We start from the raw sequence: 25977 nt of genomic DNA, 5'->3' as shown, positions 1-25977 counted from the left end.
AAAAGGAGAAAAAAGACCCATACACAAATATTTGGCTAAGTGACCCATAGCAAATTGCGTAATGCCAGTTAAAAGTTGTGTTTTCTAAGTATCAGCCCCAGAGGTTTTATCTGAAATAAAATCCTGATTACTTCAGATTCTGCAGGCAAACTGTGACCTTGCTCTGCATCTCCAAATTTGAAACATTTGTGTTGTGCCCCATGATAACGATGCCTCTTGCTAGAAAGGAACCAAATCCTTTGAAAAACTTGCTTATTTTATGTAATAAGGTAAGAAGGCCCCAAAGATGCATAGAAGAATTAGTCCAGCCTTGAAGCTTGATCAAAAGAGGTCACCTGAACTTGGAACTGCAGTGCTCTACCAAGCAAAAATGACCCATCTGCAGGCATGCAGCTGCATGCCCAGTGATGTTTCTGTCTGTAACCATCCCAGTCCTCAATCCTCTGGTCATTAAATGAGAACCAGTATTAGGTCAGCACACAGAACACAAGGAATTATATCCATTTCTTGCATCCTTCTCTTTGGTTTGCCTGGGAACTCGCTCTGAGAGCTGGGGGCAAAGGGGAGAACTGCACTGATGAGTTTTACAACACGTTGTCAGAGAGATTAAATAGCCCAACTCTCCTCAACCTTCACTTCACCAGCCCTACTTTCAGTAGCCTGGATAAAAAAAAAAGGAAAGAATCCAAAACAACACAAAAAACAAACAAAAACCCTTAAAAGAAAAAGAAGAAATATGATTCAAAATAAATTGAAAAGCCCAACTTGTAATAAACCTGGCACTTGCCCCAGGCTTCAGGGATATCTGAGACTATACACTCCACAGACACAATCTGTAGCTTTTATAGAGAAAAAAGAGATATATTTGCACTATTTAAAACAGGTTGCAAATGTAGTTTATGTTTTGGAAATGTAGGGAGCATGGCTAACAAAATAAAGAATGCAGCAACAAAACAAGCAACACTATCCTACAAAACTGTCATTATATAATGTCACTGTTTACACTAAGCCTCCAAAAGATACCTTCTGTTAATTTTTTTTAATTAATGGGGTGCTATGCAGTTAAATAAACTCATGAAGAGTATTCACAACTTCTGCATTTTTACTTCAAATCTCAATCTTTATTTACTACATCACTGCTATAAATTACAACAGTACTATTAACATTCTTCTCACTTGCTGGGATACCCAGTGGAGCTCCCTGAGAGAAAGAACATAATGCAGGAAACCATGGCATTCGATTTCTGTTCTTATTTAAATGTTTTAAAGTCAGACAAAACTCCACTGAAATCAAGGGCTACACTACTGAAAACAGCTGCAATTCCACTGCTGCTCCTCAGGCACTGGCAAACAATCTCCCTCCATGCAGCGTGTCTCCAAATAAAGTTAAATTAGTTCTAAAGTATCAGCAATCCATGCAACTTCTTATAAGTGTGAAATTACTTAAGCCTTAATTCAGCAAGGTACTTAAGCACATTCCTAATTTTACAGGCATGAGACGTACCAGTGACCTTAATCAGACTAGTCACGCACTTACATTTAGGCACATGCTTAAGCATCTCACAACGATAAAAGCCATGATGAGGAACAGTTCCATGTGAATTAAAGGCTGCTTTGCACCTCCATAGCACACTACCATTTTAAGTTTGAGATATATATATATATATACATGTTTGGTACAAATAAGTGGTTGTACCACTTATAAAACAACCCTTAAAGTATGAAGATCACTGGAGGAGGAACAGCCTTTAATAATCTGAATAACATCAATCACTTGAAATAGACTTTTAATTCATATCTGATGCTTGCTGGAAGCCTTTTGCAGTGTATACACGTGCTGGCTAACAGCTTTAAAGCATTCCTTTGCGGACTTTCCCTAAACAGCACTCCTGAATGTGGAACTTTATTGCTTATGAGTAAGCATAAGCAAATATAAGGGGAGAGTGCACACCTACGAAAACAGCTGGGAACAAACACACCACTGCTGAATTTTCACAGGGATGCAAGACTAAAAATCAACCCAGCAAACATATTTCAGAAGCTCCATCCCTTCAAAGAGCCCACAGAAACTTAAACGATTACTGCCTGATCCTAATTTACCAGGTGAACTAAAAGCAGCTATTGTAAAACAATAAATAAATACAGAAATAGACATGGACAGCCTACAGAGGACTTCTGGATTTGGATGTGCACATAACCCAGGTGATTACATGTCTAATGACCCAGCTTCTGCATGCCCATACTTGTACCTGCACACACAACAGCAGAGCTCTGGGTGCCAATGTCAAGGTGCTCTGAGGACTTGGCTATATGCAGTTATTTATCAAAGACCTCAGAAGCAAAATAAAACAAAACCAAGACAAAGAGAAAACAATAATCTCAGCAAGTGCAACTAAGTAGCAGTTTCCCCTTACCCTTCAACAGTTAGAGAAAATTTAGGGCTTGTTGGTGTCAATAAGTAGTTATAACAAAGACATTAGCAATAGTGAGGATAGAGAATGCTGCATGAATGTTCTCAGCATGGTTCATTGACAACTGATCTAAAAATTGAATTATTAAGGAAAAAAATCATTGATTCTAAAACCCAGGCAAGGTAGCCAGCCTATGTGAAAACATTTAATTTTTCCAGCGCTGCTTCATTCCTAAGCTCTCAGAGCCACAGCTTTTCCATTGAAAAGCAAAAGACATTTTACGCACAATTTTCCCTCTACTAGAAAGAGGTATATTGTGCCCTTCAGTGAACATAAAATTGATATTATCGTCTCTTAGTTTATATCTCACTACTTAACCTTCAGATTAAAAGTTATTAGATTTGAATGACTAAAAAGACATCATGTCACCTTCCGTTCAATGCTGGGAGATGGCAGAACTTGGGGGAAAAGTCTGAATGATAAAAAACACAAAGTTACTGGGAGCATAAAGTTGTTTTTCACATCTCTGATGAAACAGCAGAAGCTCTACAAATGCAGTCATCTTTTCACCATGTTGTACTCTTCAGTTATGAGGGTACTACAATACAAAATCAGACACAATCCAATAGCCTGCATGGAGTTTAATCTATACTTTCAAATGGCTCCTTCAATAGCAACAGCAGTTTAATAATTAGGCTTTATGTCTCTTTGGACAAAATGACTCAACACGGACGCTCCCTTAAAGTCTAACAAACAATTTTGGTCTAACCTAGTTATGTCAATACGAAACAAAGACTTTATCTTGGATCTAATTTAGCAGTTTTGCTCTACAGAGATAAGTCCACATCATGATCAATGGGACCATAAAACTCCTGATGCGGTTTGTAACCTCTCACAGGTTTGCAAAATAACATGAAACTAACCAATTAAAAAAAAGAAAAAAAGTATTTCTTTCATTTACACTGTGATACATTCGTATTTCTTTCTAGTCAAATTTTCTTTTTGATCTGCCCAATTAAAACAGCCTCTCAACAATACAGCAAGTCCCCCATTTCTTGTACATTTCCCTTGTCTTTGAACATGAACAAAATCTGAAGAATCCACATATTCCCTCTGGAGTTCAATTCCCTCAATCCAACACTTCACATCTCAACATTTCATGAAACAACTACTACCAAAGGGCCCAGCTATGGCATCTTCACACAGACACCACAAACAGTCCAACTGCAGGCACTGACTTGGGCACAGACTAGAATCTAGTCCAAATTTCTTTTGTCTATCAAACCTTCTTTTATATATGAGCGTTTTTTTTTTTTTTCACTTGGAGACATTTAGTGGAATAAAAGTAAAAAACCAGGATATAACGCCATCGTTTTTTTTTTTTTTTCAAGGAAAACCCCCTTCTTTCCTTACTTGGTGGACACATGGCAAAACTAGTATTTATCTAAATTCTTCTGAAAGCTTGAAGTGACACTTCATAATTACAGTATAGTTCAGCTCAAAGACGAAGCGAAGAAAAGAAACTTCCCCACAATTCTTTACATAAACCTCCTCCTTCTTTCTCCACATACCAGTTGCATTTGTATTTCTATTCTAGTTTGTCATAAACACGGCCACCTTGTAACCTTTTTTATCAAGCAATCTATGCACTACCTAAAAGTACACTACACTCCATCAGACAAGCTATAGGTTTACATTATCCAAACATTCCAATTCTGCCTGCTCAGCGCAGGTTGTCAATAAATGCAAGCAATTGCAAAACAGCAGTGTGTGTTTTCTTCCTTAAGAGAACACTGATAGGAGCCTGCCAGTTCTGCAAAATAAACCCTTTGCAATCTCTGCAGCTAATCTGTCAACAAATTACTATTAAAGTCATACCTCCTCAAAGTTCAAAAGCATTCTGGATTAGACAAAGATACTGAGTTTTATACTCGTGGGGCAGTACTTGAAGTTACAGTATCAAAGTGGATCCGGCTATTGATGTGGAGAGGTTTGTATTTCTGCCACCGTGCAACACAGCACTTGGTGTCTTGCTGCTATACATCAGGATTCAACTTTGTAATCATTCTCTTTGTTCAATTCATAGTCTTGTTTCACTGCTAATAACGTGAAGAACACTTTAATGAATAGTCCTGAGGATAAAAATAAAATGTAATAAATAATATTTATTTTATAAGCTTTAAAAAAAAAAAAAAAAAAGAACTGAGGCATCAAATCTTCTGTTTGAGTAGACGTCAGAAACCACTGAAGCAACTACAGCTGTGATCATGAACATTAAAAGGCAGTTTGTCCCTATGAGTCTTTGTTTATTTCTGCTTGGTAGGCAGGAGTCACCCCATCATTACATCCCTTCTGCCCAAGCTTCCCTCGCCCAGCCTGACCTTCAGCTTGTGGGTCACTCCAACACCCATTCTGCACCTCCCAGATGTTTTTCACGATGCCTCAGAGCCAACAGATGTTGCCAGACTCTGCCTGGTACCCTGTTCCCAGGTTTTCTGTTCTGTTGCTGGGTTCTGCCTCTGTGGGCACTCTGGGACAAAGCTCCTGAGCCCCACTACCTGACCCCACACCACATCCCAGCTCCGTGTCTTTAGGAACTACAATAATCCAGGTAACCTTCACACCTACTCCAGACTTTACAAGCAGGTCACCAAATCCCTGCCCATTCCACCTCATCCTGACAGTCCCTGCCATGAGATGCTGACCTCTGGCACCTGTGGAGTCAGCAGCAGTGGGAAGGCCACCTCTCCCACTCCCAGCAGCTGCCAAAAATACTGTGAGAAAAGGTTCTTTCCCTTATACTTGGTTCTGAGGGTGACTTCTATACACATTTCCACTTTTACCCAGCTCTTCCACAGACATACCGGCCCTGAAGAGTCACTTGTGTTGCTTTGCCTTCCTTCTTTACCAATATAAACATCAGTTGGAGTTACTTGGCCTTATTGTAAACAGCAGAACCCATCCCCACATTTGCTACTCCCAGATTAACAGTACATTTTATGAGATTGCTAATGCAAAAATAATTGAGCATCACATCACTCTCTGTCTCCTTGCATGGCAGAATCACCCTAAAATGACATGGGAAGCATAAAACTTGTCCTACAAGTTCTCCCTGTACTCACAGCAAGAGTGATCACACCATACACTTCTCCTGCAAACATGAACATCTGTGGTGCTCCATATTTTTCCATGGTAAAATATTTACAAGTTTGCAAACCCATTAAAACTTCCTAAAAAAACCCTGAAGTATTTATGCTTTCCTCTCTCATACTAACAAAGCTATTAGTCCTAATAAATTCATAAATGTCACCAAAAATGTGACCCTAAATTCAGCACAGATGCTTTCACAAGCCATTGGACATGCAGGTTTCACTGTTCTGCCACGCTCAACATGGGAACACAAAACTAACCACAGCAGCAAAGCTCGAACTACCCACCACTGATTTTTTTTTCCAGACAAAACAAGTGCCAGGTGGCAAAATGAAAAGATTTGAATGAAATGCTCTTAAGAAATAGCTGTTTAATTCAGAACTCATTCATTTGTATTGAAGGAGTGTTTTGTAGAACGCATTCTGTTAAGTGACCTGAGAGCATATGTTGTATACGGAGAAACATCTAAACATTATGCTCCATGTTGTATGTGTATCTGTAAATGCTTGCATTAGCTGTCTGAAAACAACGGGGTTTTCTTCTTTTCAGCGTTTAAAAATATTTTCCCAACATCAAGATTGATATTTTTATGCTAGCTCTGATTACCCTCTTATTGTTATCAGGATTGGGTTTGCTGGTTGTTTTTTTATTTAATAACTGTTTTAAACTTTGCAATCAACTCACTTTATAAAAGATAAACTCCATGGAGAAGTTAGTCATCAAAACCAATTAGCAGCAGAATTCAAACACAGAACATAAAGGTCTTTGAAGAACTTGGAGAAAAGCAAGATCCCCAACCACATTCACTGTGCTGGCAGAGGATAAATAAACTCCAAGCTAAAATCAGAGCTGTGTGAAAGCAATCCTCAGCCTGGCAATCCCATCCCCAGCCCTGAGCACTCAGGTCTGAGCCAGGCACTTTTTGGGGAGGGCTGGAGGACTGGCAAGGAATGGGTGTCACTCCTTAATTGACTGAATGGGCAGCTGAATGACATCAGCCATTACACGAGAGGTGACAACATTATCTGAGACATCCTGAGCTCTGGGGATGGCTGTGGAGAAGCCCTGGCACAGGGTTAGCTAGTGGTGGACGAGCAGAGGTCTGAGCCGTTCTGGTCCACAGTGTGCACAAGTCTGCATAATCCCCCTCCCTGTTTCTCTCTGCACAAAGCCTCGCTGGAAAATTCCATAGTGCTCCTATGGAAAACACAGTGTAATTAACTCATTTTGATACGAAGCCTTTTTTAAGACGAGACCTTTGTGTTGAGCATATTTTACTCCTCTTCTACTGTCCTATATTAATCAAAGCTGTAACCCCTGTTGTCTTTGCACTACGAATCAGAATGTGCCCCTGGCAAAGAATGAGGGAAAAGTCAACAGGAATTAAGTTTCAGTGCAACTGTTTACTCAACTGTGGCCTGCAGTTATTGAAATTTTATCCATGGTTTTGTGTGACTACTGCAGTAATGAATTCAGCATGGCTGTGATTTTCTCACTGATGGTATTCTCACTTCAAGTAAAAACCTGTAGGACGAAAATGATTGAAACAACCAAAGTCTGTGCATTTAGTATCATCCATTTTTCTGACTTGTTTAATTATGGCAGCTTTCTGTCTTAGGTTGGCAAATGGGGTGCCCTGCTCCTCCTCAAGCCTTCACTTTGCTTTGTTTTTGAGCACAGGCTTTTTCTTCTCCACAACAACCTGCTAAAAAGATCACTGTACACTTAGGGGAGTCTTAACCAGCTGCCAATCGCTTATTTAAAAGGTTTTAAGAATCCTTATTGCATTAGAGAAAGTGAGGGTTAGGCGTGAGTGTATTCGCCATGGCTCTGCTGCAGCCTTTGTTCCCAAACACATTAATGATACATGCCCAGCACTTTGGTGTAAAATTTCCTCAGAGGGATTCAGAATTTTATCAGGGAAAAGAAAAAGCCAAAACGTATTATGTGGATAATTTACACTGGTGAATTTGGTCACTTCCCAGAAAATACACTAATTAAAATACCAAGGCGAAACGCGCAATTTGGTTCTGATTCTTCTGAGTTGAGGAACACTGACAAGGATGTATTTATTTATTTATTCTGATGTTTTGCACAGCAGATACCTCTGCAGCCTTCCTCACTAATAGAAAACACTCTGTTGATAGAGGTTGCTAGGCTGTATTAAAATTTGTTGCAAAAACAAAACTTCACGTTAGTGTATTTTCCACCCAGTGACACATTTTGGAAACCAGTTATTTGTATACAGCACTTCACCCAATCGCTGCCACCAGACTGAACGCATTCAGGCAACGGAAGCAAGCCCTGATCTTTGGGTGTTTCCAGGGAATGATTAAAAAGGAACCCCGGAAGAGAAGTCCAAGGTTTCCCTTTACACCAACAACTGCAATCCCCTACGGGCAAAAACGCACAGAATGTCACAGGCGAGTCCTAAAAGCATCCTCTGCCTGGCAAGTACAAAGGGTTTGGGAGGGGAGGATTAAATGCTTCATGCTTTTCCTGTAGGTAGGAAACTTGTAATGCATCTTACAGTACCTGCTGTTGCTGGAGATGTGCTAAATCTGCAGCCCCAATTTCAACGGAAGGTGTCTCGCCGTTTGATCTCACTTCCCGCAGGCTGCACTCTAGTAAATGGTTGCCACCGCTCGCTCCATTCTGAATGGCTGAACCGTTACTTTTTGTCTCAGTCCCAGATTCTTGCATCATGACTCAAAAACCTGAAATAATTTAGGAGAGGGGAGGGGGAGAAAAAAAAAAAAAAAGCAGCTGTTAAAACAGTTGCTGTATATAAGGAGACATGCCCTGTTTTAAATCCTGCCAAAACTGTAAACATATGTCATTTTCCTTCATACGATTTATCTTTCATTAATGGTTCATGCTACTAGTTTATGTTTATTTATCCATTGGTACAGCTATAATTTTAGTAAGTTAGTTCTCTTCTAAATATAGTATTATTTGCTCAACATCTTTTTTCCCTTAGAGAAAAAAAAATATTTTTGAACGAACACACAGAATCCATAATTAAATTTCTCTAGTTACATCTGGATGCTTTCCTTTGAAACGGATGAGTCATTCTTGGCAACAGATGATGGACAATATCAAAAATGTGATACACACTGTGTAGGGGCACGGAGGTGAAGCAGAGCATTCACTATTTTGGTTTTCCCTCATACCATGATAGTGCCAAATTAGCACCTTTTATTACTCTGAAGCAATTTAGGCTTAATCTGGGATGCGCTGACCCATCATCAGTTTTCACTTCAGGAGAACTGCTACTAATGCTCACAGAATTAATCTTGTTGGCCAAGTTTTTGGCTACGAATTTGGTCTGGATTTGGATGCACTTATGGCATTACAGTGAGGAGCCTCCTGTGTTATTTGGCTAAACATCATCTCAGCAGCCACAGCTCCCTCCAGCCAGCCCTCTCTACTGACTCTTGGTGTCAGGCTGTCCCTGGGTGCTTCACACTGTGTTCACCAACAGTGTCACTGGGTCACAAGGCTGCAATGAGAATGAGGACAAGTACCCAGCTCCTTACCCCAGAATCCCTGGGATTTACACACTCTCAGGAACTAAAATCAGCATTTGTGCACAAAACTCCCAACACAACGCACATACGCCAGTTTTCAGCTGCAAACCACTACCTCAGAGATATTACAATGACTTGTTTTATAAGTATTTCCACCTGCAAAGCCCCAGCTTCCAGGATTTAAATGCCATTAACCTGTCTGGCTTCCACCAGTCCATCCCTCATCTCCCCCTCGCTCAGGAGAGATGGGCATGGAAAGCCAAGTTGTGTGTCCCAAGCACACTGCCTGCCCCACACTAACCACACGGACATGTGAGCCACATGCCCCTGTGCAGGGTAGTTCACCTCAGAAGGAAGATGCTTCCTTCAAGGAAGAACCTGTTTGAATTCAGTAAACCAAGCACATGGATGGTAGTAGGACAGATTCAAACATTCTGATTACACTTAAATCAATTTCAGCTGGTCTACGGAAACTTCTCTCAATCTCTTTTGTTAAATCTTCAAATTATGCCAAGGGACAAAAGGGCTTGGAGACTCATTATAAAGCCTCTGTCAACTCCCCTGTAAAAGCTCCAGAGATCTAAACAAACCTACAGCTTTTCCAACACCGCTAGGAAATGCTTTCAGATTTTAACATGATCCTGCTCTGATACACACCAAGTATGGTGTGTTTTTCATTTTCAGCACTGTAAGGAAAGCCCATAAGCATGATAAGGTCTAAATAAGTGTTTACATCTAACAGGCAAGGCTGGATTGCACACCAGGCAGCAACTGCATGGCACAAGTTGCTTTGGAAGAAGAGACAGGAGTCAGAATCCACAGACAGCTCCCAAGTCACTCAAAGATATACCAGGCAATTTTCATATGCTACACTGCTAAAAAAGTTTTTACCCCATGACAAATCAAAAAGAAGGAACTGATGTCATTGTTTTCTGCTTCCACCCAAATCTGGAATCAGGTCTCAAATGGAGAAAATGTAGCACTACATTAATTTACCCCAGCAGCAGATGAGGACAAGGATGACCACCAAGAAAAACTGAGTTAGAGGGTTAAATCCCGAGATTCATGCCTTTGACTGTTTTGCAGCGTGACAGCAATGGTGGGTGGCACACCTCCACCCCATAGATGGAAGCTGACAGAGGAAGGACACACTCAAGAGTAGGTGGAAGGTGCCTCCAGCAGCCCCTGTGGTGAAAAGAGATGCTAAAATCCATGTGCCAGAACAGTAAAGAAGTACATCTCATTTTCCAGCACTTCTGATGCAACAAATGGGAAGTGAGAACCTGGATAAATAAGCAGTAGGGTCAGAGGAAGCACCAAGCAAAGCTCTGACAGCAGCAAGAAGAATGTGCAGCACTGAGGAGCAGATCCATCACTGCCTGATCACGATTTGTTGGCTTGCCCTTCCCGGCAAAATATCTCCAGGACACAGAAAATAATTCACAACCAAACTGGTCAAGAAATTATTTATTGTCTCTAGGACTGCAAAATGGTCCTGGAAAGAAAAAACAGAAGAAATTGCAACAATTTTTCTAACCTATAAGACTAAGAAAAAGATGGATTATTTATTGTATATGGTAAGAAAAAGATCATAGTTCTTGAGAACCTTTTCCATGACAAATTTCATGTTCTGTTTTACCTTTTGAAGGTAAACCAGCCAGTTACCAGCTCAGCTGCACAGGGTCCTGGCCACCCTAAGGATCCTACCCAGCAGAACTGCCAGCTACCAAAGGAATGAAGCTGCAAACAAGAGTTTGCTAAAGAGCAGTGTTTAAACTTTCCAAAATTTGTTTTAAAAGCAGAAGTAAACATCTTTAAGCAAATTTTGCTTTAAAAACACCAATTTACAAGCAGTGAACTTCAAGATAACTTAAACTAGATGCCTGTACAAAACAAAGGCACTTTTTAAAAATACCTCCGATAGAAAACTGGTATTTCAAGGGAAAAAGAGATAAAACTGTTTATTTCTTCACTGAAGTCAAATGTGAGTTGACATGAATAATCACAGTTTGGTTTGATCATTAAGTGTCATGTCATGAAAAATCAACCTGTGAGAGCTTTCTGCAAGAATGATTATTATTTGTCTTTTTGAGCACACCTAAATGAGCTGAGGTGATCGTACACCGAGGATGGCTGAGATAATTGTCTCTTCCCAGCACACAGGAGATGAACTTACAGGAGCCTATTACTGAAGTTTGTCATTCAAAATTGTGAAAGAAAAATGCAAAGCAAGGTTGATTTTATGCAACATAATTAGGTTCTGTGGGAACTGAACTGAAACTCCAGGTGAAGTATCACAAACCGTGATTCTGGTCTGAATACAACCAACACAGTGCTGGAGAAGCTGTTATGCATAATGATTTATTATAAGAAATAATAATACTCCACAACTGCTTCTGTGACAGGCAGGAGACCTGGTTCTGACTTAAGGAATTTAATGGTAGAAGAGCACACATCCATCTCATGTGTTCTAAAACGCAGAATGATTCTCTTATCAATTCCGCAAAGAAAAATGCATTTTTAAAACTTAAAATATGTGAGTTATTACTAGTGTAAGTATCTTTCTTTTTTATATATATATATAGAAAACTTCTTTGATATTTCATGTTATGAGGGATACAAAATGACTCTGAATTATTGAAGGTGACACAAGATGTTTTTCCCCTACGAAAGGACCAAAGGTAGGCTGCAGTACCAACAACAGCTTGTGAAACTTTATCCTGAAATCAAGGGGCACATAATAAAATAACTGTTCTGACTTAATGTCCGCTTGGTTTAAAAATTTCAGAACATTGATCAGTTTCTTCAGATTCCCATTTTAACCTGCACAGAACTTTTTCCAGCTTTGATGCACAGTCAAGCACAAAGTCAAAGCCCTACAGCTGGGCCCACCTCTTTGGTGGATATGTTATGTTCAAGGTAATGGAGCAAAATTTCAGTGAAGCAAAATCAAAAGAAGGCACTCTGTCAACAGGAGGACAACAGCTAATCATCTTCCAGATGACTTGGAGAGAAACAGGGCACAGCCAGTTTCTTAAGGACATGGTCAAAACTCAAAAAACACAGGTCAGACGTGAACTTTGCCTGAATCAAAATAATCTTTCTGATTACTCCAGTGTCGGTGTTTTGAGGTAAGAAATAGAACCTAGAGGAGTCTTAATTCTAAAAAATTTCCTTGTTAATGCATTAAAAACACGTCCATAAAGTCCATAGCACCGCCAAGACCAGATGCTGCTGATACACATCTCAGCTCCACTGGCCTATTAAGATGAGCAAGGTTAAGCATGGAGATTAGTAGGCAGGAGGTGGGCGCTGAAGTGTGCCACTGCTGCAATTCTGCTACCAGTATAGTTCCTGAAGACTAAGCAGCATTGTTTAATGTCAGCATGAGGGAGGATTTACTGACTGAAGCACCTGTCAGAAGGAGGACCCACTCCACGTCTGAAAGACTAAGGGACTGATATTCAGATGTCTTTAGATGCCTCACCATACACGGAGGCATCTGGTGAGGCATTTTTAAGATTCCTCAATAAGCACCAATCTATATCTTTAAGCACATCATCTCCTTTAAAAAACCATCCCTGGGGTCTTCTAGCCTTAAAATCGCTGTTTAAATACGCTTCCAGACTCAACGTGGACAACAGATTCACAATTTAGCCTCTGTGTTTCAAAGTTTCTTCGAGGCTGCTGACTGTATTTCAGATGTTAGTACTTGGAGGTGTTTACAAATACATATATGCACATAAAGATCATCAAGCATTTCTATCCCCTTGATAGAGCAAAAATGTTGTCATAATACAACCCTTCTTTGCCACATTTGTGAAAGATTTTAAGCTAACAAAAAGTTCAGTCTTTATTCCAGGGCAGTTAATTAAGGTTGACCAAGTCAGGCAGAAGTAAATTAACTTGGCTGATCAATTATTTATATGAAGCAGAATAAATGCCCTTAAAGAACTTGGCCCAGCCATGAAAGGACATGTAAATTAAACACAACACAGATTTATAAAATGTATTTCTGCTTTTATAGGCAGAAGAGTCAATGCTAAAATCAGTTTTAAGCGAGTGATCAGATGACACGATCTAGCCCAAAATTCTCCAGCAGGCATTCTACCCATACGTGCATAGTTTATAAATACAAGTTCTACCTATTTGTCACAACCAACTCCCCAAAACAGGCTCAGGAATAATTTTAGGGCATTTATCTGTGCAATTATTAAAAACAAAACAACCCAAACACTGTTTGGAAGAATTCCCACAACAATGTAACACCGCAAAGAAAGGATTTTACCTCTTGAAAATGAAACGTGCTCCGGAGTGCAACCAGCAAGGGAACACAGAGAGCAGGAGCAAAGCTGCTGCCTCCCCACAGCACAGGGACAGACAAACACTTGCAGCACCAGCCTGGCACTGCCCTGATCCAGCAGCGAGGACCCCGACAGCTTTCCCTGGAAACCCCTGCCCCACTCACAGGTGGTCTCTTTTAGTCCCGGTATCTCTGGAGGAAGTGCCCTGCCAGGGAAAGAACCTCAGGCTCCACATCCCACCACCAGTAGTTAATTTTTCCTGGAACATGTTTTGATGTCCCCCGGCTGATGCCAAAACACCCATCTCCTCCAGCTGAAACCCTGTGCTTAGGCTGGTGAGGCAGCCAGCAGCACCATCCCGCCATCCATGAGTTCAGTAAAAGAAAAAGGATTCACCAGTGGAAATTAAAAGCCTTGTGTAAGGTAAGGCTTGATGTGCCGTGGGGGAAGGCGTACAGATGTTCAGCTGCTCATTTACTAAATTACACCATGTCACAATTAACTGTGAATCAGCCAGCTTCACATGAGCAGCTCAAGGGCTGCCACCATGCTAAGTGCAGAAATAACGCCGGGGAGGGAAGTCCAAACTAGCCAGGTGGACCAGATGACTTCTCTTTGCCTGTGTTTGTGGTTAGCACGACTATTAGAGAGAGCTATCCCAACATATGGCACGATTTAACTAAATCAGATCATGCTGAACTCACCAGCCTTTCTCAACTTACAAACCCCTCCGCTCTCGTCATTGCAGATGGGTGAACACCCGTCATGCTTTTAGAGTTTTCAGTAGCCGTCATTTATCCTGCTGACAGGGTGTATTTTAGGTATAATTATGTACTAACTAACTATAGATCAACTGTCAGTACATTAGTGTACTTTTTGGATAAAACTTCATGCTTACCCCTTTGAAGGCCACTCGCCTACACACTACTGGTGGTTGCTGAATTGTGCAGGAGTAGGAGAAAGGAGAAGGGGATTCAAAGTGCAATTAAGGATCATCTTTAGGAATCAACCAAAATAGTAGCAAACAGAGCAAATCAGGCTTTGCTGTCCTAAAAAGTGATGCTGAGTCACGTCTGACAGCGGGGTTTGGAGGAGGAGAGGCAAACCTGGAGCAAGGCAAGGGAAGGAACATGCACGGGATGTGTGGAAAGAGGAAACAAAGAGACAGCGACGAGGTGAAATCCTTTGATATTTCCTCAGCTTAAAGAGGTAATTCAATGCATTAAAATGGATCCTTGAAATTTCAAAGGATGAAACTCACACAACAAAGATTGTCGAGAGTGCTATTTTCTAGGATTAGAACAAAAACGTATTGGGATTTGCTATATGATCTCACATCGCTGAGCAAGACTGTACACTTGCTGTTATGCAAGCACCATCTTCCAATAGAGAATTTTCATAATTATAACAGAAAGGCGTAAATTTTCTAATGCATGGCAGTTCAAAAAGTAATCAAGAGAATGAGCCTGAGGGCTATTTTAATGTATGCAAAGCTAGTGACCCACAGTAAATGGGAGGTAGGCTTCAATGAATGCAAAGTAATGCACACATACTAAAGACCTGGTCTGATGAGGGACGGCTAAAATTAACACCCAATTAATTTCCGAATTGACAAACAAATGAAAGCCATAAATCTACTTTCTCATTAATTTTCTTGTGGTATAATTTAAAGCAGTAATATGAGGGCAAAAACTGAGCATTATCCATCATAAATATCAAAAAAGATAGCACTGTAACACCATAAATTATGCATATTACCTGTTGTTAAAAATGATTAATGTATTATCAACTTTATCGTGCACTGTATATGTCTAGACGTATCTAAAATCTGAATTTTCATTTAGTGCTTAGGAAATAAAGGGTCCAGAAGAAATGGGATTACCCGCAGCCCATCCTTGGCTCTGCCTCCTGACTCTCTCACCTCGGCTGGACTCATCCCAAGCCTTGGGCCAGTGGAGTTTGAGCACATGGCAGAGGTGATGTGCTGGCTTCCCTGGCAGGGAAACAAATCACACAGCTCCTGGAGCATCCCTGTGGGCCATGGCCCTGCACCTGGTTTACACAGGGCTGCTGCCCTTCCCTGTCCTGCTGACGCTGGGGTAGAGCTACTTGGTGATGCAGAGCCATGGGGAGGGGACAGAAGTAAAAGCAAGGAGCAGGAAAACATGAAGCTGTATCTAAATTCAGTGAATGGAAAGCCTGTGCTTTCCAGAAGTGGTGGAGTACAACACCTCGGACAACAGAAGAACACAAGTTGCCCGAGGGGGACCAGCCTGGTTTGCTCCCACCCATTATGGGTTTATGTCCACTTGCCACCCTCAAATCTCCTGAATGGCAGCTCCTGTCCAGAAGCAGACAGCCACAATTTTTTATTTTTTAAACTATATGCAGTGGCACCAGCTCTTTCACTGTTGGGGTGTGTGGCTCACATTGCCTGGGTTCCTTCTTTCCAGCAGCAGTGTGTTATCATCAGGGCCACAGCAACCTGAAATCATTTGGAGGCAGCTCAGTGAAAGGCTGACTGATGCTCTGCAGGACCTGAAATTTAAGACTGCTGTGGTGAGGAGAAGGGAAGGGGAACCAGGAGCCTAATCCCACTTGTGCCATACTGACTTATTGTGAAAGCATGGTCAAACAACTTCAGCTGTCAGAAAACCAGTCAGTGGAGCTACCCCTAAGGAAGTCTCTTCAGCTGAGGGTGTTGCTGACCACAATCAGTAAGAACAGAGATGGAGCAAATTCAAGAAAAATTAATTGAAACAGACATTAAAATTTTGCCATTTGCTCTATTCAGAAGAGCTGGAGTTGGTCCCCATGAAAAACTAGTGCACTAAAACATACCAAGCTGCAAAGACAACAGGTCTCACTCCCTTCCATGAGGTAATACCCATAGCATTAGACAGACAATAAACAATTCAACTTTCCTCAAATTATATTTCTGAATTCTCCCTTCATTTTACACATGCACACAGAAGTTACTCCCAGTCTCACCTTGGATAAACAAACCCCCTTTTGCAAAGCCAGCTCTATCTCAATCTATGCCTTTCAGCTTGACAGCTATTAAATCCATATTCAGCATGAAGCTCATGCCATAGATGCATAAAAGCTCTAGAGCTGGGCCACTTCCAAGTGACTGGCAAATATGATGTAATCATTTACATACCATCATCGACAGAGTGAGGTTCCTTCCTCTCTCTTGGGGAGAGCTGTCTTTCAGCTGTGAGCTTGACAGAAATCATCCTTACCATCACCGGGATCATCGCTTATTTGGAAGGAAAGGAATGGCAAGTGGCCAAAAAAAACCCCAAGCCAAACCAGAAGCCATAGCTGACTGTACCATGCGACTCTGTGACTGCTATCACATGGACAGGAGCACTATGGCACCAGAGGAGTGGCTCCTCCAGAAGGCAGGTGACAAGTGCAGCATGGTGAGGTGCAGAGTTCCCTCGGAGCTGCCCGTGGTCAGTGTCCCTGGGGATGTACCCACCTGCTCATCCCAGCCCAGGCATCACAGCAGCGTGGGGCTCCCTGCCGTTCTGTGCACAACAGGAACAGAAACTGCAGAGCTGCTCTCACAGCCAGGACTTATTTGTTTGCATGCACACTGCTCTGAGCTTGCATCACAAACTCTTGCAGTCTGCCTCACAGAAAAACAGGTGACTGTTCAACCAAATAAAAGACCAAAGTTGCATTTAGTAAATACAGTCAGTTTGTGCCAGACAGCAGCAGCACTGCTACAACAAGATAACACGAAACCTCGTACCAAGTGCTGGCTGTAGATGAATTAGACTCCCACCCTCCATGCACATCTCCATTAAAGCATATCTAAACTCTCTCTAGCAGCCTCCAGAAGTCAAAAACCACCTCAAAGCCAGGTGCAACTCTAACAATTCTGCACAATGCCATTTTCACTTCACCATTTTCAGTTTGCTCAAGGTAGCAAAGGTTTGATTCATGGCAGTAACAGGAGTCAATTAATGACCAGCTTGTCCACTTACACACTCCAGGTACCTCCTGCTCCCCTCCACACCGACACTGCAGCCCAAACAAGCAGTATGTTTGGATCACTGATGCAAACTAGGATATACAGGGGATCACATATTTATGCATATTTTGTTGTCTTCTTTTCCAAAGGGATGAAGAGGACAATTATTTAATTTTATCCTTTCTATGAATGTGTATCGAAGATACCTTAATAAATGAATTCACATATACAGGAACAGACAACACCTTCACACAAAAAGAGTTAACATTTCTTTCTCAAGGTCACTCAAAGAGGTTTTACTCCCTTTGTGTGAAAAGCTCCAGCCATTTACTGTTAGTGCTAACAGGTCCTGCCTGGCATTTGAAATTCAAGCCCCACTCAGAAACAATAACAAACAATAATTTTGAAAAACAAAGATGGTGCAAGCAAGTTTTTCTTGCTCGTTTTCAAAACAACCCAAAAGCAACAACTACCAGGATGGCTCTCTAATTAGGACTCCCAGAAACCAAAGAACAAACAGGCAGCACAGAGAAATTAGCAGATGTAAACGCAGTTTTCCAGTTATAAAAAGAAGAAAAGCAGCTCCGTCATCTCACTCACAGAGGAGGAGCAACAAAGTGCGTTTTAAATTTGGTATTTTCTCTCCATTCAAACGGCTCTCCTTCTAAAACAGATTTTCCTCAGATCTCCTCAGAAGTAAAACTGAAAGCTTTGCCTTTTCCAATTCCATTGAGGGCACATGCATCAGTTAAAATCCAACACGAGAAAAGAGGGAAACCAAGAAGTCCCCGACCAAACGCTGACATAGAACACAAGGCTGTACTTCAGGGGTGATTACCTGGTTCATAGCCCTATACCTTTATCCTAGACCTTCTACCTCCTTGTTTGCTCCATGCAGGATTTTCTAGCCATCAGCCGTCTACTGCTGTGCTAGTCGTCTTGCAGGAGTGCTCTCTCCCTTCTGAAAAAAGCAAACAACTGGATAGATATCATTACACTAAGGAAATCTCTTGGAAAAACCAAACAACTTGCTAATCTTTCTAGCCCCTTCACCCAAGTTAAAGATAAGCAAAGCAAACCAAAGTGAGTTTCAGCCACATTCCAGGGACAAGCTCCCCTTTTTCTCCTTTATCAAAATCCCAGCATTTAAAGGTTTTTTTCCAGACCTTGCAGGATAAACTGCTGCTCACACCCGCAAACAAAGCAATATTTGTTTAATAACTGATTGCTGCCATGGGTACAGTAAACAAGGGGCCCAGCATTTGTGTTTATGAACAAACACATCATCTTGCAAGAGCAATTTAACATTAACCAGGTGGAATAATCAACAGATTTCATAGGTGACACTCGGGGCAGGACTAATGTAAACAGAGCAGGGAGGAGAAAGGGGCCACTCTTAGGGAATCAAGGTTGAGGCAAATGCATTACAGAGTAAACAGCTGGGAAGAACTCAAGACAAACAAATAGTCATTCTTCTGACATTTCGAGAAGCAGAAAGGTTGTACGTTACATGCATCAGCTGCTGACCACCATGAAATCAAACCAGTTGGGGACCAGGCCTTCTTGTTTACACAGTGCCATGTTTGCTTATAAACAACAATTTGCTGTTACCAACCTCGCATTACTCATTGCATAAACGAGCAGATCAAGTGAAATCCTGTTAACTCTTCTGTGGATTGAGGGTTTTTTCCTCCCCTTCAACAACAACAAACAAAAAAGCCTTTGCAGTCTTGCTGTGCAACCTCAAGACAACAGGCAGCAGGGGAAAATACAGAGCTGTGCATCTGTTCCGATAAAGGGGAAAGAAAGGAGTTGAAAACACTTGAAAGTGTTTCACAAAACAAGATTTACTGGCCAAACCACTGATGTGAAAGACCCATTTGCATTAAAAAAAAAAAAAAAAGAAAAAAAAAAAAGAAAAATAAAAACCCAGAAAAACAACAACTGCAAAAGGTAGGGTAATAAAAAAAATTCATTTCACTCCTAGAACAAACAAGTAAAAGAACAGCTTTCGACACAGCCCAACCTGCCCAGCACGACCATGGACACGTGTCATTTACACATACACCCATGGCCATGCCAGGGCCCTGCAGCAGCAACAAAGCCATGGTTCAGCCCTCTTCCCCCTCCTTTCTCTCTCCCACCCTCAGCTCCCTTGCCTCTGTCTCCCATCACCATTCTCTGATCTTTGTAGATCTCCCCAGCTCCTCTTTGTTAAACCAGAAGCCCCTTGGATGTCTTCTTGCAACCAAAATCTCTGGCTCCCAACTGCTCCCCATCCAACATCCTTCTCCTGGCCCCTTTGTGACTTTAGTCCTCAAGGTGCTCAGGACACCCAAAATCCCTGGGTCTGCCACCTTCCAGAAAGCCTTTCTTTCTCCATCTCTCATCCTTGTAACACTCATGAAATTTCCTATCGCAGCACTCCTTCAGGGAGGTTTCTCTAAATGGTCTCTCCTGAACATGGATTTTGGGAAAGATGTGAAGTACAGGGAGAGAAGATGGATGGTCCTAATGGTAGAGGTTAATCCAGGGCTCTGGGTTACATTCCTGCCCTGACATAATCCCTGCATGGGACCTCCATGGGTCCCTTCACCCCTCTCCTGTGTAAAATAAGCCCTTTAAGATGTTGTACCAGTCAGCTGCGGTTAGTGGATGTAGTTGTGGGCTATACCACAGGTCCTTTTTCCTCCCAGCTGCACCATTGTCCCTCCCTGGTTCACCCCTATCTTCTGATGAACACCAGCATCACCGCCAAGCACTGAGGAAAATCATCTCAGTCTCAAATCTATGAAGCATCCAAGGTCACAGCTGGCCCTGGCACTAATCTCCCCTCCCTTGCCATTTCATGTGCAAACAGCATGATGGCCAGAAGCCTCCCCCCTCATCATTTTTTTACAAGTTTTAGAATATTTGCTACTTTTTTTCACAGCACAATCCCGGACATCCACAGCTGGCCAAGAACCTCAGTTTTCTTTTTCAGAAAATATTTAGCCTTTTGTTGTAGTAAGAAAAAAAAAAAAAAAAAGGAAGAAAGGTTCAAAACCACAAAATCAGTACAACCTACTAATAAGACAGGTATTTAAATAAAACCCAAATGCAGTATTGTTCAGGCAACTGCCTATTTTTTAATACATCAGGTTGACAGCATAATAGCAGGCAGGATGAAAGGTGCGACTCGAGGACGGGGTTGGCGTCCGCACACCAGGAAAACAGAAGTGCTGCCCCATTTCCTGTGCTGCAGCAGAGTATTTCTGATGTCTGGGGCTGCCGGGGACTTAACTCTGAATTAATGATTACACACAATACCCTCCTTTCTCCCCTCCCTGCAGGACAGCGAGGGCCAGCCTCACCGAACGACTGTGGGCAGGCAGGCACGGGTCACGGGGGATTTAGATATTTCACAGCAGCTTCAAAAATTTAGACACTGCAACCTGAAGGCTTCTGAAAACATCAAGCTTCACATAAAAGTCCTGATATTTCCCTACTTGAGACAACTGCTCTCACCTCAGCCGCTCTGCCTGTTCCACGCTCCTTTTCCAGCACGTAAAATCACAGTTTATTCAGTACAAAGTAACTACACTATGATAAAAACTATAAGCATATCATTCAAATGCTTTATTGGTCAAATAGATGGATGCTTTTATTAGTCCAACCTTTTTTGTAATGGAGTGCCACTGATGACCCAGTGTTAGCCTCATTCCCTGCTATTAATCACACTTCTAAGAGCTCATTTTGCTTTAAAATCTTAAGAAATTGCTATAATTTAAAGACATGGTGTCTACATAATGGGAAATGCTTCACAGATTGTATCATTCCATATAACACAGAATTTTTATGGCAATGCTGACCACGATACCAAGGTATTACAAAACTTGAATATAATATTTTCTATATAGAAAATCTAAATGTAAACTTCCTTTTGCATTTGTGGTTTGCCACATCCATAATGTTTTAATCACAGCCTTTTGGGAGTTGCAGTTTTCAACTGCATGTGGCTTACACAGATTAACACTACAAAAACACTCCCTGAACAAATATAAACAGAACAAAACAAAATTAAATGAAAATTAAATAAAATGCAAGGATGGACCAGGAGAGAAAGACTGTTCAAGCTACACTTTTACAATTTTCACACAAGGCATTTATCCTTTTGTCGACTATATTAGCTCCTTCCTTTTTTGCACAGGGAAAACAGATGATGTTTACTGCGAAAAACTTTTATGACAAAGTGGAAGCATCTTACGAATTTACCTACACAGAGAATTAAATTAATATAATGATGGTCCTAACCCATATTATTAAAATGTACTTTGTAAAATGTTTTGACAATGTTGACTGCTGCAGGAGGGAAAACACATTTAAGACAATTTCAGCCAAATGCAGAAGCAGAAGCCTTTCATTTTTCAAATGCAAAGTAAAAAGCATCTTTAAACATCTTCTCATGAAAGAAAATGCAGTGCAATTATGTTATATGGCACACACAAAAGCATGTTCTTTTCCTCAGTTCTCTAACAAGATATTAGTACATCCTGGCCTTAGGAATATTATGTGTAAATCACATCATATTCATAGTGTCTGAATTAATTATAATAGGAGCTGGAGAGAAATGTTAACTTTCCAGGTTGTTGCTAAGGATTAGCCCTTGTTTACAATTCTGTATTTATAGAACAAGAAAAATTTGTCAAATGAAGGGCAAAGAGGAAAGCAAGAATACAAATTTAGCTTTGATTTCAAAACAAATCAGATCTTGCAACCATTCCCTGAGAAGAAAACCACAGTTTTTAATGTGAAGATGCAAATGAGTCTCAGAATATAAAAATGTTTTATAATTCTGTGCATTCAACACTACTAGATGTTATTTAAAGAATTTATGTTAACATTTCTCATCCTCGCACAGCAAGTCCAAGATGCTGCAAACAGCATCTATTTAAAATGGATCGTGTTGCTGTGGGGCACGGGGTAGCTCAGGAGGCTGATGCAGAAGGGAGCAGAGCATTTGGCCCCCTGGCACCAGAATGGGATTCACGGACTACTCCAGAGGGGTTGACAAGGCAGTGGGCAGGAGGAACAAGCCCCTTGAACAATCAGAAGACATGGAGATGTGCAGATCCATCCCGAGGGAAAGTCATGACTCTCAACACCACTGCAAAGGACACGATGGTCTTCCCAAATGCAGTGAATCTCTAAGATGAACTTTAAGAGAAAGGCATTAAGCAGCCCAAGAAAGGTACTTCATGCCAAACATGGTATTTCTGGAGAGCCCTGCAAGGCTGGGTGGCTGAGGGCTCCAAGTCCATGGGATGGGGTCCCAGTGAGCAGAGAGCCAGAGCTCTGCAGGGACTTGCAGGTCTTGGGCACCTTGGCAGAACTGGCCAGAGAAGTTTGTACTGCTCACTATGCCGAGGATAAAGAAAGCACTTCGGCCTCCAGCACTTTCATTTCTTTGCACAAACAAAGGCACACCCACTACAATTAAATTGCAAAACCCTTTTCATTAGGACTCCTTGTTTTCACACACTTCAAGCCTTCCAAGACCTGCAGTCCCTCTTATGCTCTCATCACTGCGTGCTTGTGTGTGGATAACTAAGCAAGGGCTCTTTAGTGGTTTAAATTTATAGAGAAGTAAATGGAAAAATGTTTTTTTCCCTTAAAAAAAACCAAAACAAACATAACCACCAACTTCTGAGCAGGGTGACTTGCAAAAACGCTGAGCATCCACAATGGAGAGCATCTAACCCCCACAAGAATCAGGCCCATAACACAATGTAAAAAAATGCACTTAGCTAAGCTTTTGTGGAAACACAGACGGACTCTTTGCCTTCTTGCCCTGTCCAAGGGCTGTGGCTCTCAGATTACAGCAAGGACAGCACAAGACATCAGGGAAACCAAATGTGTCTGTGCACACTGGTGTGTAAGCTGACACACAAACACCAACACACACGTGCTATCCAAGCACCCAGCACACCAATTCACATCAGCCAGAACAGAATGAGCAGGACAGGAGAGGTGCCTTCATCCCTAGTTTTTTCTTGATGTTTTCTTTCCCAGGAATAGCTCCAGTCTTGGTCCAGAGCAAGGATTCCATCCACCCCATCACATTTCTGTGCAGGAGATGTGTACATGCAACATGTTCCTCAACAGCCACACACATGGATCCCAAACACCCAAAAATATAGTTGGTCCTCTCCACACTGGCCCAATAGAGAAGTGGGAAAAGAAGCGTGATTTTTTTTCACCTCAAAATTTCATCCTGTGCCTGAGAAAACTCCCTAAAAAAGCTCTGTCGAAACCAATTTCTTTCTAACTCCCCCAAAAAAGCACATATGCACACTTTTGAGTCAGAATGAAGGAAATAGAGTTCTTAATCCCTCTTCTGCATTCACCCATGGCTAAGGAGAAATGCCCACCTCTAACCCACCACCAGCCATGGTTGGGAGAAGTAGAGGCAACATCAGTGAGTACTTGCAGGGCACCAAGTGAGCCTTTCCAGCTTGCCTTGGCCAATGACAGTGAAAAACCATGAGCACTCCTGTGGCTGCCCATACCTTTTCCATTCATGATGCCAATGAACAGAAAGCCTCCCAGCTGACAGCATTGTGGCCCCAGGACCTCTCCAGAACCAGCTGTTCAGCCCTGGGCTGGGAGGGTCCTCCTCTGCCAAGCTCAGCAGAGGTTGCTCCAGGAAATGGCCTTTCTGGTGCTGAACCCCCGGCAGCATGTGGAGGCCGTTTACAACCAGAAATGAGTGTTTAATGTTCAAAATCTGCACTGAAGACAGTACTTGAACATCTTCAGCCGCATGCAGGTGCATGGTCCCACAGATGTGCTGGCTCCTGAACATTGTAGAGCTAAGGCATGTGGCTTCCTGCTCCAAGGGCTTGTGAAAGAGAAGGATACACTCTATTTACAGCCTATTCCAGACAAGACTATTCAATGTCAGGATGTGCCATAGGAGGGTAATTTGCACCCTAAACTGGATTGCAAGATACCGCAGCCACAGACCGTATGATCTCTTCCTTTGGATTAAAACTGTTTGCACAAGTCAAAGCAGAACAAGGAGAGTAACAAAACATACAGTGTATTTTGTTCCCCACTGCAGCCACATATTTCAACTGCCTCAGCCGAATTCTTAGAGTAAACACAGCTTTAAAAGAAAATAACTTGAATAAAGAGCTTCTGGAAAGTTCTGACTGATTATGCATGCAAGAATTCTGCTACTGCTTCCTCCCATCATCTGAAAAATAAACCAAACACCCAACTTCCACAACTATCTACAAAAGCGCTATTTTTCTGAAACATGTTACAATACTATCTGAGGTCTGCAAGTTATAATGAATGCATCTTGTTTTGCAAAATACACAGAGGAGCTCAATTAAATGAACAACTGTAAAGGAAATAGAGCTGATAAAGGAATTAATGCTCTGTGTGCCAGATCGCAACATAACATCTAGGATAACAAAGCCATGTCAAACATGCAACCGCTGAAGACTTTAGAAAATGAAATAACAAAGTTAAACCCTGAAACACTTAAACATACAAAATCAGGATGTGCAAAAGCTATTTTCAAAAATTGACAGGGGAGCATGGGCAGCAACAAACGGATCTCTTGCAGCCCTTCCTTCAAGACTTACTAAACACATAAAAAGATGGATTGTTTTGTAAACGACCACCTGCTCTCCGCTGGCGATCCGCTCCCTTCTCATTTCCCAACCTGCGCTTTTCCAAAGACCACGCTAACCCGATTTCCCATCCGCCAAGGCATGGCTGGAATTACTTCTCAAGTCTGAGTCTGCAGCTCGGTCTCCTTTTTCTCCTTGCCTTGCCGCTTGCCTGTGCCGCTCGGGCTGCCCACACGCTGGAAGGGAGCCGCCAGCCCCGGAGCCTGCTCCGGCTGTCGGCACACACGACACCGGTGGGAGCACAGATTAGAGCTCAGCCGGAAGGGAGACAGTCAGGGTTCTGCAAAACCTCGCACGTCGGCTTTTCTCCTTTCGCAGTTGGCGTGTGAACTTGTAACTCGGAAATTGCAAGTTCCCACCAATTTTTTTGGCAACTCAAACGTAATTTTTAGGAAAACATAGTATGCAGCTTCTGGCACGCGGAGCTACGCGCAAAGACTTTTCAGACAAAATATGCAAAGGTGATGGTCTCACAAGACTTTAAGGGCTTGCTTGGATGGAACACGGTTTGGAAGACAAGAGCACAAAATTCCGACTCCCACAAGCAGTAATAGGAATCTGTGTTCAAGCAACTCCACAGACACTTACTCACAAAACAGGCATAATATCTGCATATGGAACAGCCTCAGCAATGTGATGTACCCACGGTTCTGCACCATACAGCAAACTGGGCACCTAGAGACACCTAAAACAGTCCTTCTCCTACACTTTTGACTTAAAAGGCAAGATTACAGGCACTTTCTGGCAGCCTTGAACATCAGGATACTCGGGGGAGAGGAGGGAGGAAAATACTTTAAATTACAGAGATGCTAATCTCCCACTATTGATGCGTCCAGCTATTCATCAAGTTGTTTCAGCAAAACATCTGCCTTGAGATACAGGCCTTGTGAGCAGCATGAGCAGTCCTTGTTGGGG

At 41.9% G+C, this 25977-nt stretch overlaps 1 protein-coding gene across 13 annotated transcripts in view; it reads right to left on the bottom strand.

The window, feature by feature from the left end:
* The window catches only part of FOXP1 (forkhead box P1), a 379555-nt gene that overhangs the window by 156068 nt on the left and 197510 nt on the right, over positions 1-25977 (bottom strand). For 12 of the 13 annotated variants that reach the window (XM_088171262.1, XM_088171263.1, XM_088171257.1 and 9 more), the window contains one exon: positions 8097-8278. In XM_088171262.1, the coding sequence (XP_088027388.1) occupies positions 8097-8267 (171 nt within the window). In that variant the 5' untranslated portion in view covers positions 8268-8278. Of the gene's footprint in view, positions 1-8096; positions 8279-16882; positions 17171-25977 lie in introns of those variants that run through there. The other variant, XM_088171264.1, reaches the window with a different exon arrangement.

Source organism: Sturnus vulgaris, chromosome 11, assembly GCF_052056855.1.
Source record: "Sturnus vulgaris isolate bStuVul1 chromosome 11, bStuVul1.hap1, whole genome shotgun sequence".
NCBI lineage: Eukaryota > Metazoa > Chordata > Aves > Passeriformes > Sturnidae > Sturnus > Sturnus vulgaris.
The sequence above is the reverse complement of the archived record's forward strand: the minus strand, read 5'-3'. Positions and strand labels throughout refer to the sequence as shown.